This window comes from Gasterosteus aculeatus, chromosome 7 (assembly GCF_964276395.1).
Source record: "Gasterosteus aculeatus chromosome 7, fGasAcu3.hap1.1, whole genome shotgun sequence".
Classification (NCBI taxonomy): Eukaryota; Metazoa; Chordata; class Actinopteri; order Perciformes; family Gasterosteidae; genus Gasterosteus; species Gasterosteus aculeatus.
The window spans coordinates 16,204,792-16,221,836 of record NC_135694.1 but is presented as its reverse complement, the minus strand read 5'-3'; the positions used below and the strand labels follow the sequence as shown (position 1 = coordinate 16,221,836).

At 41.6% G+C, this 17,045-nt stretch overlaps 2 protein-coding genes across 3 annotated transcripts; both read left to right on the top strand.

Annotated features, from left to right (window-relative positions):
• Positions 1 to 2,273: 2,273 nt before the first annotated feature.
• LOC120822660 (calpain small subunit 1) lies at positions 2,274 to 9,176 on the top strand. Its single transcript, XM_040182479.2, has 11 exons — positions 2,274 to 2,655; positions 3,330 to 3,382; positions 3,468 to 3,501; positions 3,593 to 3,685; positions 3,884 to 3,941; positions 4,253 to 4,317; positions 4,906 to 4,974; positions 5,180 to 5,258; positions 6,066 to 6,182; positions 7,492 to 7,550; positions 7,638 to 9,176. Exons 2-11 carry the CDS (start codon positions 3,336 to 3,338, stop codon positions 7,662 to 7,664), a joined length of 648 nt encoding a protein of 215 aa, XP_040038413.2. The 5' UTR covers positions 2,274 to 2,655; positions 3,330 to 3,335; the 3' UTR covers positions 7,665 to 9,176.
• Positions 9,177 to 9,597: 421 nt separating this feature from the next.
• LOC120822659 (uncharacterized) lies at positions 9,598 to 13,024 on the top strand. 2 transcript variants are annotated; one of them, XM_040182478.2, is made up of 5 exons: positions 9,598 to 9,874; positions 10,621 to 10,804; positions 10,935 to 11,351; positions 11,527 to 11,580; positions 11,666 to 13,024. In XM_040182478.2, exons 2-5 carry the CDS (start codon positions 10,678 to 10,680, stop codon positions 12,106 to 12,108), a joined length of 1,041 nt encoding a protein of 346 aa, XP_040038412.2. In that variant the 5' UTR covers positions 9,598 to 9,874; positions 10,621 to 10,677; the 3' UTR covers positions 12,109 to 13,024. The 2 variants fall into 2 exon arrangements, with proteins under 2 accessions (XP_040038412.2, XP_040038411.2); XM_040182477.2 differs by lacking the exon at positions 9,598 to 9,874 and adding an exon at positions 9,996 to 10,290.
• The last annotated feature ends 4,021 nt before the right edge of the window (positions 13,025 to 17,045 follow it).

The following is a 17,045-nucleotide window of genomic DNA, read 5'->3' as shown; positions in this document are numbered from 1 at the left end:
GAAATGATGAATGAGGGGAAAAAAGGTGGGGACTGCTGGAGAATACAGATACACTGACTGAGGCACCCTTTAACATGGCTCGTGATGTAACCATGGATACCTCTATTTTGTGGATGGAGTAATTTTAGCTGGAGTGGGATCTGAAGGACAGATATCACTGTTTCTGCTCTGGAACATCATACATTATCACATCTACAGCACCAGGTTACACTCAAGATATATTGAAACAGCAGTTTAAGCCTGTTTATACTGTTTGGCAGATTATATGCAGCACGTGAAGAACCATGAATTTGATGAATATTTGCAGAGACAAACTCAGGGGGAAAATAACACACCTGTGATAGCTGTGACTGTCCTGAGAAGATGTCACAGGTTCTTCATCCCGGGAGGTTTTGGGGGGCAGAGAGGTGTTTTAAAATGGAATAGGATTAGTTGTTTGTAGACACGCTGTCAGGTGTATTTCTGGATCCTGAGTGGGATATAGTAGTAGTGAAACTTATCAGTTGGCCAGAGAACAGGGGCAGTGTCTGCACTTTCACATTGAGCACAGTGCCAGCAATGAGGGAGTAAGAGAAGACGTAGCTCTACGATAAAAACAGAGCAGCCCTGAGACTTCAGGTCAAGAAACAACAGACCTTAGTGTCAAAATACTCTTCTGTAAAATTGGGCAATTGTTGTAATTGTTTTTATTGATAAATCAGCCAAAAATACTGGCATACTTAATTTCAGCCATGTTAGCAGGTGTTCAGGTGATTCCATGCTTGATGTCAATGTATCAGGTTGTTTTTCGAGTGGTGTGGGGGGAATTTGTCGGGGAAGATATTTTTGTAATTAATCAGGAACGTTGGTTTGACTAAAACTGGACGCCAACTTCCATATCACTTTGTCAAAAAACCTACAGACGCAGAGCTTTACAGGCCTGACTTGAATGTAGCACTGCAGACAAAGTGGGTCACGTCAGCAAAGGAAAACAGTGACATCAGCCATAGCAACGCTGAGCTAATCGTAGACAGAGATACATATGTAAATGCCCTGGACCTATTTTTTTGCACACTGAATACGGAATCTACAGTAATGTGTGTCGTGTAATTCAGCTCAGTCAAATGCTCTCTGGCTCCACTTGCTGGCATTGTTCGGCCATCACATTTCCTACACACTATGAAACCAAAAACTCGCTGGTAAACTGACAGTTTTCTCTGTTAGTTCAACTTGTGTTCTGTAATAAGTCCTATGTTGAGCCAATTGAAACCTGATGGAGGATTGGTGCCGTTTTGGGCCTCCTGGGCTGTGTAGAGCCGAGGCATAAAAAACAGACTTATTTGTGCCAATATAGAAATTATTCCTGTTACCCCATTTTTATGCATGTTGGCCAAAGACTTTTGTTGAAAGGCAAAGTACAGCTTGCATATTAGCCCGTTAAGATTACAAAGCTATCAACCTGATTAATCTTCCTGTGGAGTGAAACTTGGCAGAATGATCACACCATGTGGTTTTGTGCCTTCTTTTTTAGTCTTTTTGGGGGAATTTGTGTCCCTCTGTTGTTGGGTCGACATTAGAGAGATGAAAGAGAGATGGAGATGAACAACAAAGGATCCCCCGTCCAATCCAATATGGGTAGGGAATAGCCGGGAATCTGGAAAAGTGTACCGGTACAATGTAAATGTAGTGCTTTTGAAAATATTCTGTGACAATGTATATGCAGTGCAGGGGTTTACAATTGTAAACAGTAAGGTTCATTCAATTCCACTTATTTTCAATGCATTTCCTACAACTGCAAGTACATTGGGCCATTGTGCTGTCAGTTGACAATCGTTGCCAGTCATCAGTCAATCCTTCTGTGCTTTATCCAAGTCATAAAGAATACATGAGCCCATATCAATAAGATCCTCTAAGCCGTCAAACAACCAGTAAACCAATTATTGTTGTACAGTATAACTAACTTGAAGTATAGGCACACCATAAACCCCCAGCTACACTATTATACAAAATATACATTATTTAAAATGCTACATTGAAATCAAATACATTATGATCAATAATGGGAGCAGTAGATATTGTGGCGTTACAGGGTCAGTGTACACCTGATTAGCGAGTGACGTCAGATCTACAATAATTTGAGAATTTCTATTATTTGAACGCCTTGTAGCTTAACTACATACACATGTCTTTGGTATATACAACTGTTGTACATGAATGCATCCATCGCCTTCTTTTCACAAAAAAATCGCTTGTAATTCACTCATAGCGACCACCAAGGACATCCTAGAAATGTGTGAGTTCCTTGTGAATCACGTGACGGTAATGCACTTCGATTGCGTCGTTTAGTGGTCGGCTCTGCACCAAGGAGTGGACTCTATTTATTACAATATTTTCTGGCAGAAAAAACTCACATAATGCTCTAAGCAAGAGAGCAAGCCGACAATTGCGCAGTCTGCGTTGGCCGGACTCATCTCAATGAAGTGTATCGCGTCGCCTCGAGCCAATCGTTTTCTGTACCGAACCTGACGCAAAGGCGGAAGCGACTGTCAGAGTTCATCTTGCATCCAGTTGCTCTTTGTTGGGCGTTTCACGGACCATCCTGCAAACAGAGTTTATTGCAACTCGCGAACTCAGCCAACTATCCTGCTTCCCTCGACAGAGTGCTGTCTGCTCAAGGTAACATCGAATATAAGCGTCAAGTTTAAGTATTATTTAACTTTAAAGTTGACTATAAAGGATGAAGTGTTCGATAACGCACGTATTTCCATTTGTTTCCCAATACGACAGATAGTTAGCTTGATTTTAGCTTCGCTAAAACACAAGTTAGCTAACGTTTGCGCATTTAACGCACATTCTCTGCGTACCTGCGGCTGCGGTGTTACACCAGCTAACGTCACATGCGTGATCGAGGCAGCCGTAGTTGATTTATCGCTACGTGGACGCTCAAGCATTTACATTTAACGCTAGTTATTCACAGCGCGTTTTGATGTTCAGATAAGCTGTTATAATGATTCATCGAGGTTACCTGTTAAAAACGGCTCTGCTTCTCGCAATATGGGTGCGGAGTTACACGCTTTCCAGTACAGGAGCACATTTTAAGGGGGGGGGGGGACTGACAGGACTGTGCTTTCCAACACGTAAGCTCAACCAGTCGTAAAACAATTGCATTGTTATATTTTCACTTAAAACATAATCTGGGTTTCCTTCTTTACCGAGTTTAAGAGAAACGCCTGCTCTAGGTTAGGTGATTGTTTAACTGCTAATTATTTTGACTCTACTTATGGCAGAGTATTATATAATCCCATCTATACTTCTAAATCACTCTAATTCCTGTTTTCTTTTTGCCACAGTTAAAGATGTTTTTGGCCCAGAAATTCCTCAGTGGCGTCATCAATGTTGTCAGGTGAGAATCCGCACCCGTCCAAGTCCTACCCGTCAAAAAGAAATGTGCTTTGTGAATTAACCTCTCCATTTTGTATCTGTCGTAGCAACAACATCGACCAGTTTGTGCCCACTGATCCTGTGAGTGATTTGACATTAGATAACCAGCTGGATAAGACTGTCGCTGTCTTACTGACTCTTGATTGTATCGTTTGCTGTGACTCTCCCACAGCCGCCACCGCGCAGGCCAGCTGTGTACGCCGAGCAGCATGAGAGCAACGAGGAGAAACAGTTCCGCCGGGTCTTCCAGCAGCTCGCCGGAGACGTGAGTGCTCTATCTATGTGCCTCCGTTGGGTTCTGCACTAATCTAAATAAATATTCAACTTCATTAATAGCAGTACACGTCTAAAGTGAGTTTAAAACAGTTCACACAACATGTCTAAAACATACATTTTTCAGTTAAGAATCTGTACTTGTTTCCGATAACCGTGATGTTCACATTGTAAAATCTTTGTCCTATAGGACATGGAAGTGAGCCCCAAAGAGCTGATGGACATTCTCAACAGAATCGTTACAAAGCGTAAGATGTGTGCCTTGATGAATATTTGACAAAGATACTCACCTGCCAATATTGTATATGTAGGGCTTTTTAAGTATGTTTAGAACAGATCAACAAACTAAGCTGCCTTTCTGCCATTTAACAGCCGTGTTCTGTGTCAAAGTGTTCATGATGGAGACATTGGTTCTGTGTGTGTGTGTGTGTGTGTGTGTGTGTGTGTGTGTGTACACAATTATTTACTTGTGATATAGTCTGTTGCAATACTTTTACACACTTTAATGTTTCTTTGAAAAGAAGATTGCATCATAGTAACCCGGCTTGTTGGATTTCAGATGGAGACCTGAAAACGGATGGTTTCAGCATTGAGTCTTGTAGAAGCATGGTGGCAGTCATGGATGTATCCTTTCTATTGTTGCTGTGGTGTTTGCGTTGTGTGATCCAGACAGGTGGTATGAAGATGACTACCGGCACAGTAAAAATACACACGCACGGCCGCTATAAATAGGGATGTGTTGGCTCACCGGACTCCGTCACACCCACACTTCACCGTGGATTATTATTACTGCCACGATTTGGACATTCAAACCGATTTGAAAGTAGGGTTGCAAAGGGGTGAAACATTTTTGGGAACCTTTCCATGGGAAGCTAAGCTCGGGAATTTTCCAGATGATAGAAATGTTTGCATGCATGTCCTCTCAATTCCCGTTAAAGTTTCCAACTTTTAATTAAAAAAAATTAAATTTTTTTTAGTAAGGCAGCACAATCACTAAAATTTAAGCAGCCTGTCAAAAGGACCTCTGACAGAGTTGGGAGGGTGGGGGGAGGTTGAGTTGACAGTCATTCCCTACTGGGAATTCTTTACCACACAAATGAGGAAGTCACGTAAAATCCTGCCGTGGGCAAATACAACGTGCCCAGGCTGTTTGTTTAAGATGGAGCCGAAGAAGAATGCGTTGTTGTCTGTTATCCTCAACGCTTGTTACAGAGCGACAGCACTGGTAGACTTGGATTTCATGAATTCAAACAGCTCTGGGACAACATAAAGAAATGGCAGGTAAGCATGTATTTCATTAACGGCTACATTTTACCGATGCAAACATCTGAATTATACGTTTATTGAAGGATACGTTATCAATGTGGAACAGATTATTTCATTTGTTAATAAACAAGATTGTTAAAAATGTGTCTTATGCTTGACTCGGCTTGTAGCGACAATGTCCCAGCCTAAACATTAAAAACATCTTTATTTTATTGCTTAGGGAGTGTACAAAACGTACGACGCTGATTGCTCCGGTCTCATTGGTGCAGATGAGCTGCCCAACGCGTTCAGAGCTGCTGGTGAGTGTCTCAGTTTGTTTTATTTCCCCCATCGTTTAAACTCACCGCTGCTGAAAGGATGCAGTCAAAATGAAACTTCATTCATGCCGGTAATGGGTTTTTATTTTTGTACAATTGCCAAGACACCAGAAAAGATAAGCACATTTTAAAACACACCAAATATCCAGCAACGGTTATCTAGGTTAAACTTCTAACCCTAGTGTGAACCACAATAAAGAGAGGACTGTGTTTGCATTAGTACTGTGATTCATGTCATCAGGGGAAGACGTAGCTTCTGATACTATTATAAGAGTATTGAAGACTTTCCGGTATAGTCGATATTTACAGCAGGCTACAAAAGTAGAGGATAGATGAGAGTGCAGTCTTCTTGTGCGGTTTACTCTTTACTAAATAATATTTTTCAAAAGAGTTGATAGGGTTTGAATTATATATTTTTTCCTGTGTTAGTTTCAGAAAAATGTGTTAGTTAGTTTATGCAAAAACCTGTAAGAGCCACAGGTGCAGCAACAGTCACGAGTACATAACTGAAAACCGGGCTTTTGATTAACCATCAACAGTTGTGTGGCGCTCTTGTTTAAACAGACAATGGAAAGTTGTTTTTTATTAGACTGAAAACTACATTGTAAAAGATCAATAAACCATTATAGTTTTTCTAGTATAATATATAATGTTATCTGGTCAAGATGAGTGAACACTAGTTACACACACAAAACCTCTGTTGAAATCTTTGAGCTGCTTAAAATGATTTGATTATCACCCTGGTGTGAATATATTTGTGTTATGGTCTTCTGCTCGTCTCGTGCCCAGGCTTCCCCCTCAATGACGACCTGTTCAGCATGATTATCCGCAGATACAGCGACGAATGTGGCAACATGGATTTTGACAACTACATTGGCTGCCTTGTCAGGCTGGATTCCATGTGCCGTAAGTTTCAAAGACTAAGGCCCCGTTTCAATTACGTTGATCATTTTCAGAACAAGATTACAGTTTATTTGGCGCTTAAGAAACTTATGGATGTTTCATGTTTCAATTGATTGTATTATTCATAATCAGAAATTCATACTGGTCGCCCATACACAGATTCACACATGCATATTAAAACCCCTAGTTCTATACATATATACATACATCTATGTATATACACATTCAGTTGAGATCATTATTTTTGCGAGCAAGATCTCATTGGATGATGCATTCCATTAGACCTACTGCCAAGGGCACATTTAAAGAGATATAAAAGAGTCATTGAGGTGATGTGGCACTTAAAATGACCCTATAAATTTTTCTAACACTTAAGCATTTAACTTGTCGGCAATATTGTGCCGTGCTTCTTGTCTTGCCCCTCACCACGCTTCAAAACCCTGGATAAAGATAGCAACTGCCATGATTATTCAATTTATTTTATTTTACATAGCCCAAAATTGTAAATTTGCCTCAGAGGGTTTTACAGTCTGTACACATGCGACATCCCCGCTCCCGAAACCCGGACATCGCCACAGAGAAAACTCCCCAAAAAATGAAAAGCCCTTTGATGGGGAGAAAAAAAGTGGAAAGGCAGAGGAGGATCTCTCTCCCAGGATCGACTGACTGTCATGGATGTCAGAAAATTATTATAAATGTACATATTATGGTCTTGAATTCCTCATATACGTTCATGATCATTTCCTGCCCGTCAGCAGAGAAAAAAGTCTTGCTTTGAGTTTTTTTGCCAACTTATTGTTAGAAAATCATGGTTGCGGTGATTGACTCTTTGCCCTTTTGAAGAGCGTATCAGCCGCTGAGAAACTGAGATAGTCTGACTTCAATCATCGAGTTAATTTAAGCTGGCTAAAAAGATATTTGATCAACTTAGTTGAACCATGTATGTGGGCTGAAGTAAACTGAATAGTTTAGAAATACGATAAAGTACAAATATTTAGTAAAAATACAACCGCCAACCAATGAAATACATAAATGCTTAAGCATGAAACATAGAAAAATTATATTACGTATGACATTGAGCGGGATATTGTCAATGATATTGAAAAAGTAGAAAGTTCAAATGTCTAAGACACAGTCCGCACTAATATCATTTTCAATGTATGGACCATACAGAGGAAGTTATATTGCACATACAATTAAAATGTAATATTGTAGGATTTTATTGTTGTATTATCCGGATTTCTTAGCTGTCCTTTCTGCAGAAGGGGGAGAAGTCATTTATGAAAGTTTGATAACATTTGTTCTGATTCAGGTGCCTTCAAAACCCTGGATAAGGACCGCAATGGGACTATCAAGGTCAATGTTCAGGAGGTAAGTAGGTCCCAGCTATTTGACTCCTCTGAGAATAGTCTGATTCAGAGAGCTGAAGTCCCCCTCTTCTCTTTTGTGTCTTTTCAGTGGCTTCAGCTGACCATGTACTCTTGAGTCCAGACAACGACGTCCCTTCTGCTTGGAACCACTTCTTTTTTTTGTTAGCACAAAATATTTTCTCAACCATCCCCACAACTACTGTTATTGATCAAATCCCTTGTGGGTGCAGGTTTCTTTTTTAAATGCAACTCAACGCAGGTGTGGTGGGATTGTTCGCTGCTCCATTATACCTACAGGACAGAAAATCCTGCTTTGAGTAACCCAGAAAAGTAAAAACCTGCATTCTCAACGGTACCCATCCGCTGCATAAAGACAACAGGATGCTAACTTTTTGTTGTGCTCGTTTGGCTTTTGCTCTTCCTCGTGCCTGAGAGGGGGCAGACACACATCGAGATGTTTTATACGCAGTGAAATTTGGCGGAAGCTCCCGTATGTACGCGGCTGGTCTCACAAAGATTGTATGTATAGTGGCATTCGTGGAGGCAGGCCAATAATATTTTTACTCTTATGACTGTTTAACCCCCTAGGAATTGGAAGTTCGACAAATATGTACGTTTTTTGGCCACCCACCACTTTCTACTTGATTGAATCCTTCAATCCTCAGAACGATGTGGGCGGGTACAGATGCGTTGTTATTTTGTCTGTCACACCTTCAGGCTTCATTTGAACACACCGGATTCATTTCGGAGAATTTCTTGAGCTTGTCCAGATCCGTTCACTCAGGAGAATCACAAGAGTGTAAGTTGCCTCGCCCTAGCAGGTGCAACAACTTTTAGAGGAGTGTCTGTCGGTGTGTACACACCTGTGCAGATCAGAGAAGATGTCTAAAATTGGGTAAGCGGGTTTAGGTTCACCTTTTCTTTTACAGCGCCGTCAGATAGATTTGTGTAAAACTTAACAGAGCTCTAGCTTTTAAGTTGTTTAGTCTAACTCTCCATTCTCCACCTTTTCCACTGTCTGGGTTAGGTGTTCGGTAAGGGTGCGTCTTTTGCAAAAATGACGGTTTAAAGAAATACAAACTTGGCATTGTGTAATGTATGGAGCCAGACCTTTTCTTTAGTGCCGTGTTTGTTAGACATCAGTGGTCTCTCATTCTTGTGAAACCAGCCACTAGCCTCACTAACTGGAGATTCTTGTTCACCAAAACAGTATGGGACAGCTCGCCATTATTTTACTGAAAGAAAACTAAGTTAGATATGTGAATAATTGTAGGCTTGCACTGCAGATCATTGCAAGCAGGCCATGGTTCAATCATTTATATCAGACATGTATTGCGGTGAGTACTGCAAATGTCTTCTACTCAAACATTAACATCCCAAGAGGCATTTCTTAATTTAGACATGCTAATATTTTGCCACGACTCCTTTAGCAGTTGCTCTGTATTGTTTTAAAATGACTGCACTGGATAACGCCAGCACAATCCATAAATTGGTAATATATAAGGTGTATGCCACTAATGCATGCGGCCAACAATTCTTAACTATTTAGTTTTAGCCGCAGCCATTAAAATGTCACTGAATAATGCTTTGTGAAATAAATACCTGTGCCATATTTGGGTTGAAAAGAGTACCGTAAATGTGTTTTTCTTTTTTGTGATGCAGTACGAACAGTTGTTGCAGTCTACTTTTAGTCATTGACTAATAGAAACTCCTTCGGGCTGAACTGGGATCTGCCCCAGCTTGACAATGGCTAGAATTACATTTAAATGGCATCCAGCCCACTTTATTTTGCTTTCATAGCAACAAGCTCTTGAAAATACGTGCAGATCGGTGAAGTGTTAAAACTGTTTAAAATTCATCCTTCGTGTGTATTTGTGCGACCGAATCCTAAAAGTTTTTAAACCCATGAATTGTTCCTTTTATGAAATGCTACGCATTGTTTATGTAAGTATGTGTGAGGACCGGTTGTTGAATCAAGTGCAGGACACGATACCAGAGAACATGCGTTCTCCTTCAAAATAAAAGCACGTCGTTGCAACAGGAAATTCACGTTAACTATAATAAATAACACGCAAGGTAATTAGCGTTTTATCGTTTTAAGTTCCATATGAACGCAATACTGAAAGGACCTACTAATATCGTTCTGTCCTTCAATAGCGTTAGCTGTTTAGCGAGCTGCTCTGACGTGGTTCGCTAACGAACGTCAACCGGACATCTTTTGTGTAGCGTTAGCTTCGTGTTGGCCAGCTTGACAATAGCTATTTTGTCGCTAAGGAAGTTTATCATTACGTTTCTGGACCAAATCACAACTTCTTAGACTTGGGGGTATGTTCTCCATCTCAATAACAGTTTTTGCCGCTATGGTATTCACCGGGAAGCGAGGTTATGTGAACAGAGTGCTTCTTCATCCATTTCTGACTAATGTAGCGTCAGCTAACGTTGTCTTGCTGCAAGGAGAGCTAACGTTAAGCAAGTGTGTGCTGTTCTGTGACATTAGACCAACATAAGTGGATTCCCTTAAATGCATGTTACGCTATAAACGGTCACTAAAATTCTTTTGCTCCTAAAAATGTCAGGGCAATGTGGGTATCGAGGTACAGTTGAATTGCGTGCACGTACGAGGCGGTTCTACATGTAACTAGCTAACCGGGCTGTTGCGTGTGTAGCATCGTCCATTGTCCATTCACTCTCACGGCTAGCATTGGCATCGTAGCTACCAAGCTAAACTGTCCCTCTTTAAGGTGTGTGAACAGTCAGATATATGCATTCAACTACGTTACAGTTAAAATGTTGATAGTATTCATGCATTATTTAGTCTGCTATCATATTCAACATAACCAGGTTATTCCTGCTCCACGCCGTCTCTGGCCAGCAGCTGAGTCTGCAAGCTGTCACTGCAGCAAAACTAACCGTACCTGTCTTATCCTTCTAAAAGTAAACCTTTTGTGTCCAGCCATTTATCCCAGTCTCAAGTATAGATCGCAATGTTTATGGTTTATGTATTGATGCAGTAGTAACACAGGAGTAGATTCATCATTGACGCCCGCATGCTCTTCTAACTTTGTTGTTAGCACAACACCGCAGACGCCGAGCAGAGTACAAAGTAGCCGGAAACCCATTGAAGGAGGATGTCTTCACCACTATACTACACCCAAGACAGTATTACTCGCTTCAAGAAAAGAAAAGCCCGCTTCTCTTTCAGCGAAGTCCACATACTGTTGGATGAAGTGAGGAAGCATCGGATGGTTGTTGTGGGTATGTGATTTTAAGTGCACATTATGTGATAAATAAAGCATAAATAAAGCAAACAACATTGAAGTAGTACATCTGTACACATCTGTGTAAAACCACATTACATTAAGGACATTTTGTTCCCACTCCAAAGGCAAATTCAATCGTGGTGTGCAAACAGACGTGAAGAAGCGCACATGGGCAGAAATCACTGCACGTGTCAATGAGATTGGGGAGTGCCAACGGGAGGTCATCGAGGTCATCAAGAAATGGTCCGATCTGAAGTGTGACACCAAGCGGAAAGTGGCTGCCATGCGGTCAGGGACGGTGCCCAACAGGGGCCTCAACTCTCGTCTCTCACGAGACCTTAATCAGACTGAGAAAATAGTGCTGCAGATTCTGGAGATGGACAAAGAAGACCAGAGCGCCGCTGACTTTGGCCCTCTGGGAGATGACGACTATGTGCCAGATGAGGAAGAAGAAATGGATGAGGAAGATATGATTGGAATGCAGGGTTCTCCTAATGGTGCATTGGACACAGCTATGCCCCCAGCAACTTCCCACATCACCAGTGAGTGACAGAAATGTCTTAATCCCAGTCTGAACATCATTGAAGTTCATATTTTGACATAACACACATTAAATAATAATGATCAAATCAATGTCCCCCTTCTCTCAGAGAATTATGCACAACTATTGGGTCACATTTTTGTTTTAAACTATTTGAAATGCTTTAATTGTTGCAGGGAACACTTCACAACCTGCCTTTGATGTGCAGTACGAAGGACCTGGGGCAGAAGGTGAGTTGCAAAGTATAAGAGGAGTTTTAGGAACATAATTGAGTAATAAGTAAAGTAAACACTGATTTTTTTTCTTTCAATCAAGATGCTGAAGCGGCATTCGGAGACTCGGACGATGACCAAAGGGATGAAGCGCCTCCTTTTAACCAGGCCGCCAAACCAACAGAGGATTACCAAGGAAACAACTGCATCCAGAAACAAGGACAGCCTCAGACGTCCTCCGCCCCATCAACATCGACGACCACGGCCCCAACGCCATGTCGGCCCTCGCAGAGCACTCAGGACAGCATTCTGCACAGCGCATCGTTGAGCCTGCAAGAACAGCACGCCACCAACATCCTGCTGGAGACGGTGTCGCGCTCCCTGGAGCTTCTGTCCGAGTCGGTGCAGCAGCTGGCGGAGACCCAGCAGGAGTTTGTGCGTGACACGCTGCAGCTCCAGCGGGAGACGGTGCAGGTTCTCAGAGACTTCACGGGCGGAGCCATCGCGCTCATGCACGACAAATTGAACGGGCGGCCGGCGTTATAGCGGCGCAGTCTCAGACGGAGATGCCGGGTTGTATTTCACTGACTGCATACAGTCTGCCTACATGTGCAGGAACCTTTAGGGTCCATGACTGTTGGACTCCACCGCTGGTTACTGTCTGTTTTGATAGTGCCCGACCGATTTTTAGTTCTATTTTAAAACTATTTGTGGAAACATTGCATCGATGGGTTTACTGTCTTTGAGGCAACAGACTAGAGGTTTTGGGTTTTTTTTGCTACTGAAAGTGAGTCTCCTACCACTTATGCTGTAAAGCATTTTTTTTTATCAAGCACACACCATGTTTAAAACATTTCCATTCTTTTAACTTGACATACAAAGAATTCATTTTTAGTTTTTAAAAAGTCTGGTAAAATTCCTCCGTGTCCTGGTATAAGTTTGTAGTTGCATCAGTGTGTAGAGATGATCTCATGTACTGCAATGGTGAGCAGAGTCTGCACCTGGCCATTATATGGTCTATATATCTGAAAGCTAAACAAGTGTTAGATCTTTTTGAAAATGCCTGTGACTGAATACTTTTTTTTTTTTTGTACATTGCAAACATGAACACTTGAATTAGAACCTCTTCAATAATTCCTTTTAAATACAAAATAAACCCCTGATGTATTTAAACATAAGAGATGCCATTTTATTATCTGGGATACTGCAAAGTGCTATCTTGGAAACTAGTGAATCCATCTGGATCGTTCATGTCTGGTGCTTTAGCGGCTTATATCCCATATCTTGTATTGTTTATAAACTGATCTGATCTGAGTTCACAAGAGACGGTTCATTTCAAATCTCTGGTATTATCCAAATGACTTAACAGCAGTTTTTCAAATGTTTTAGGCCAAACACTCCAGATCCTCATTTGTGAGGTTTGTGCTCAGGCCACTAGATTGTATAAATGACTTTGACTGTTTTGCATTGCAAGTGGTTTACTTCCGTACGGACAGAAAACACGTCATGTAAATGACACGTAGACCTTAAAGGATGAAGCTAGAGGCATTCAATCTGTTTTCTCCTTGTCAACAAGTTATTTGATCCCCATGTTCACTGCTGAATTTAGTCTATAAAAAATGCGTAATTTCCACCTGTTTGAGTAACCTACAGTGCCCAGCAGATTTAGGGATATTACTATCCCTTTATTCAATGAAAATATGGGTATAATCCATTTTAAAGATGGTCATCTGAAGTAGGAGTATTTACATGACCAAAGTAGAACAACACTGTAGACTTATCCTTCGAGCGTACTCTTTGAGTGTGTAAATCTTTGGTTGTACCATACTGGTTGTCAGATGGTGACAAAGGTCCAGCAACCACAGATGTCCAGCCAGTTTTGCAGCTTCATAAGAATAACAGCAGGGGGCTCTGCAGCACAGTCTGCCTTCAGAGGCACAAGATGAAGCCGTGTCCACAGTTTCCTATTCTCAACAATGTACATCTACTGGGCTTTTTTTTGAGTGAGTTGCATGAATTTCGCTCTCTTAATGCTTGGACGTGTGTTTCGAGCTGCAGGTCCCGCCTTACGTAGACATTCTACGTGGCCAAACAGGACACGTTGTGAAAGAGGCAACCTTGTTGAGATTGAATGAAATTATCTATTGATGAGGGTACACCTATAGATATATTTAAGATGGATGATAACAACCGAAAAACACTCGGCTGGTTCAAGCTATCCACTTGTATCATTACTTCCCTTGGCACAACTGAGAGAGTCTTACAGCTAAAACTAGTTAAATCCCAAGATATGGGACATGTGGTACCAGCTCTTTTGTTAATTAATTAATAAACCTATTCAGATACAAGATACAATCAGTTGAATACACTCCTTGGCATACTAATGCTCTATTTTGTGGTGTAAAAGATTCCTGTCCTACACCAAACTGCTGTAGAGAATGAGAAGGACACTGGAAGCCCCCTTCAGGGCAATTTGCTACAATGTTCGTCACTAAGTTTCAGCCAATAGTGACGTCTAGTTCTTATTTTGGGACCCGCTATGTGTTTCCTTTTGAGTATTATAGGCTATGGTGTTTATTGCACTCCCAGTTGAGAATTGTGATTGATACAATTGCTGTAGTCCAGATGGGTGAAGTGCTCCATCCGTATAGTAGCAGGTTCTTTCCAGCTCCATTCATGTTGGTAGCTTTATTGCCTAACACACTCACTGGGGAATTGTGTCTCCACAGTAATGTAACAGTATTATTAACCTAGAATGATACTGTCAAGCTTTATTCCATCAGATGCTTCTTTAGCCAACAGACCAATTTACGGCTTTGTGAGACCTAAAATTAGAAAATGTTTCTAATTACGAGAGATTGTTGGCAAAAAACAACAACATTTAAATCATTACTTTGCTTTGGATCTGCCTTATACTACTATTTGTAATTTACAAATATGTTCAAATAAAAAAACTTTTTCTATTGATGAAGTTGGTTCAAGCTAGGCTGAATTTCAAAATTAACATTTGAATGTTACCTTACCTGTAAGGATGTTATAGGATTAGGTTTTAGGATTGGGGAGGGTTTGCCTCATTTGAAGAGTTCCATTCTTAGGTACTCATTAAAAAACACAGACGCGAGCGGGAACACACACGCACACACACAGACACGCATAAAGAGGGAGAGTTAAGTCCCATTGCATTGTTCCCCTGCTGCAGCCCCTTCTGCTCTCAGTTGGCTAAACAGCTGCCAGGGGGCCGGTCCTGCGTGATGCAGCAGGGGCGGAGGGGGGGGGGGGGTGCAGCAGGAGTTCAACAGTCCGCTGGGGGCTTCCCTTCCATATAGCTGGAAGGCCGGGGGCAGCGTTAGTGTCTGGCTTGGTGGGGGGGGAGGGGGTGGGGTCTGGTCCTGAATAGGCAGCTGTATTCACATTGTGCTCTGGTCTTTTACCAGCAGTTCTTTACGGAGCCCTTAAACCTGACACTTAAGCCTCTCTGAAAGGGCATTATTCACTTTGAGTACCATAAAACTGTATTCTGCGCCTCTCTCTCCTTTAGAATAAAAAACTCTATTTTACTTAAGAAGTGAATATCTACACTAAACCTGTGCCTGATTAAATTCGAATATATTGAATTCCTTTATAGGCTGCATTTCTCTGTATTATTCCTCAACAGGCATTGCATTCATGTGGGATATTCACCTGCTACATCATCAGAAACAAATGTTTGTTATCAAAACTAGGCACCTATACGCAGTAAATATGTACAGTTCATTTTAATTTGTGGCATCACATATAAACCAAATATATAAGAGAGGAGTTTACAATACAAATACAAAATGTTCTCCAAAAATAATTAAGTCACTATGTGCTCCAGTCTTTCTCCAAGCATTATCCTGTAGATATTTTTTCACTGTACAGTTGGTGGACATCTGGCCAAAAACGGGCATCGACTCAGTCGGGCAAAATGTAAAGGGGAAAAAATAATCCATCCATCGATCTGTCCCTGGATGTAGGTTTCCTCCCCCTTTGCTCCAGTTGACCCTGGTGCCCTTTTCCCTTTTCTTGAGTTTTAACCCCCACCTGTTCTCATTCCCTCGTTCCTCCCAACTCCCTCTTTCATCTGCCATCTGCCACCAGAGGACCGAGTCTGGGCCTGGAGAGGAAAGGTAGGGTTGATTGTAGGAGATTGTCATTGTCATGCCTCCTCTGTTCCCCCGAACAAAAGGGCAATTATACATCTGCTGCAAAGCCAAACAGTTGTGTTTGATTTACCTCGTCATATCTGTTGACTTGGGGGAGGGTTCTGATCTGATTAATGACTCTCAGATTTGTTTGGTTCATACAATGTGACAATCCGATTATATATTAGAAAACTGTCAATAATATGTTTTATAATTGCCCCAAATGAGGACCCCCATTTCAATAAAGCCCATTTCAATAACGTATTTTAAACATATTGACTTACAACACGGCCACAGGTAGTTAAAAGCACTATACAATATTCATTCATATTGCTTTGTAACAATAATTATAACATAGTTATAATTACAATTACTTTTTTGTATCATGAGACTCTTTCTTCTTCTTACAAGAATCATAGAGTATCATTTTCATTTTCAGAGTTCTAACACATTATAACATATTTAAACTGAATCATATTCCCAGATATACAGATATGCATTCTGCAGGAATGGGTACTGAAATCTAGAGAAGTCTAGAGTTTTTTTTATGGGTTATTGGTTAGATGGCTGAAATAAGGTGTGTGGTTAACATAAGCCTAAGTTTTGTTACAAAATCCATCAGTAAATACATCTTTGGTGTAGTTTAAAACTCTGTTGTGTTTTATATTATATATTAAGAACTGCTGTGATGCTATTAGAAAATGTCTTACTCGACACCGGTGTAAAATCATTAAACAGGAGATTTATTAAATAATAGTAGGAGACAGAATTGGCACACGAACAAGTCATGCATCAAGTCTGCTCAAAGGTTGAGGAGCTGAAATATATAATTCAAAGATAAACAAAATAACTATTCTCCTTACCTACCTACGGCACGAGGTATGTGGAAGTGTGTTTCGGCGGCCGGCGTTTCGGCTGGGACTTCGTCATGGCCGCCGTGTCTACGCCGCTCCTGGGCGCGGATTTCCTGTGTGCTTACAGACTGTTGGTGGATGTTACAACCTGCCGCCTGATCGACGCTCTTTCTTTTGCTTCATACCCCTGCACGCTGGGGGGGAGGGGGCGCTTTGTCTGTCGAACACGTTTGCCACAGGGGACCTGTATCACCGGCTGCTGGCTGAATTCACGGATATCACCACGCCCACGTTTTCATCAGCGGTGGCTATGGCGTGGAGCACTACATCACCACGATTGCCCCCTCCAGTCTATGCACGAGCCCGGCGCCTCGACACGGCCAAGCTCGCGATTGCCAAGGAGGAATTCGCCACCATGGAGCACCTCGCCCGTGGGCGTCCCCCCTGCACATGGTGACCAAGGCTG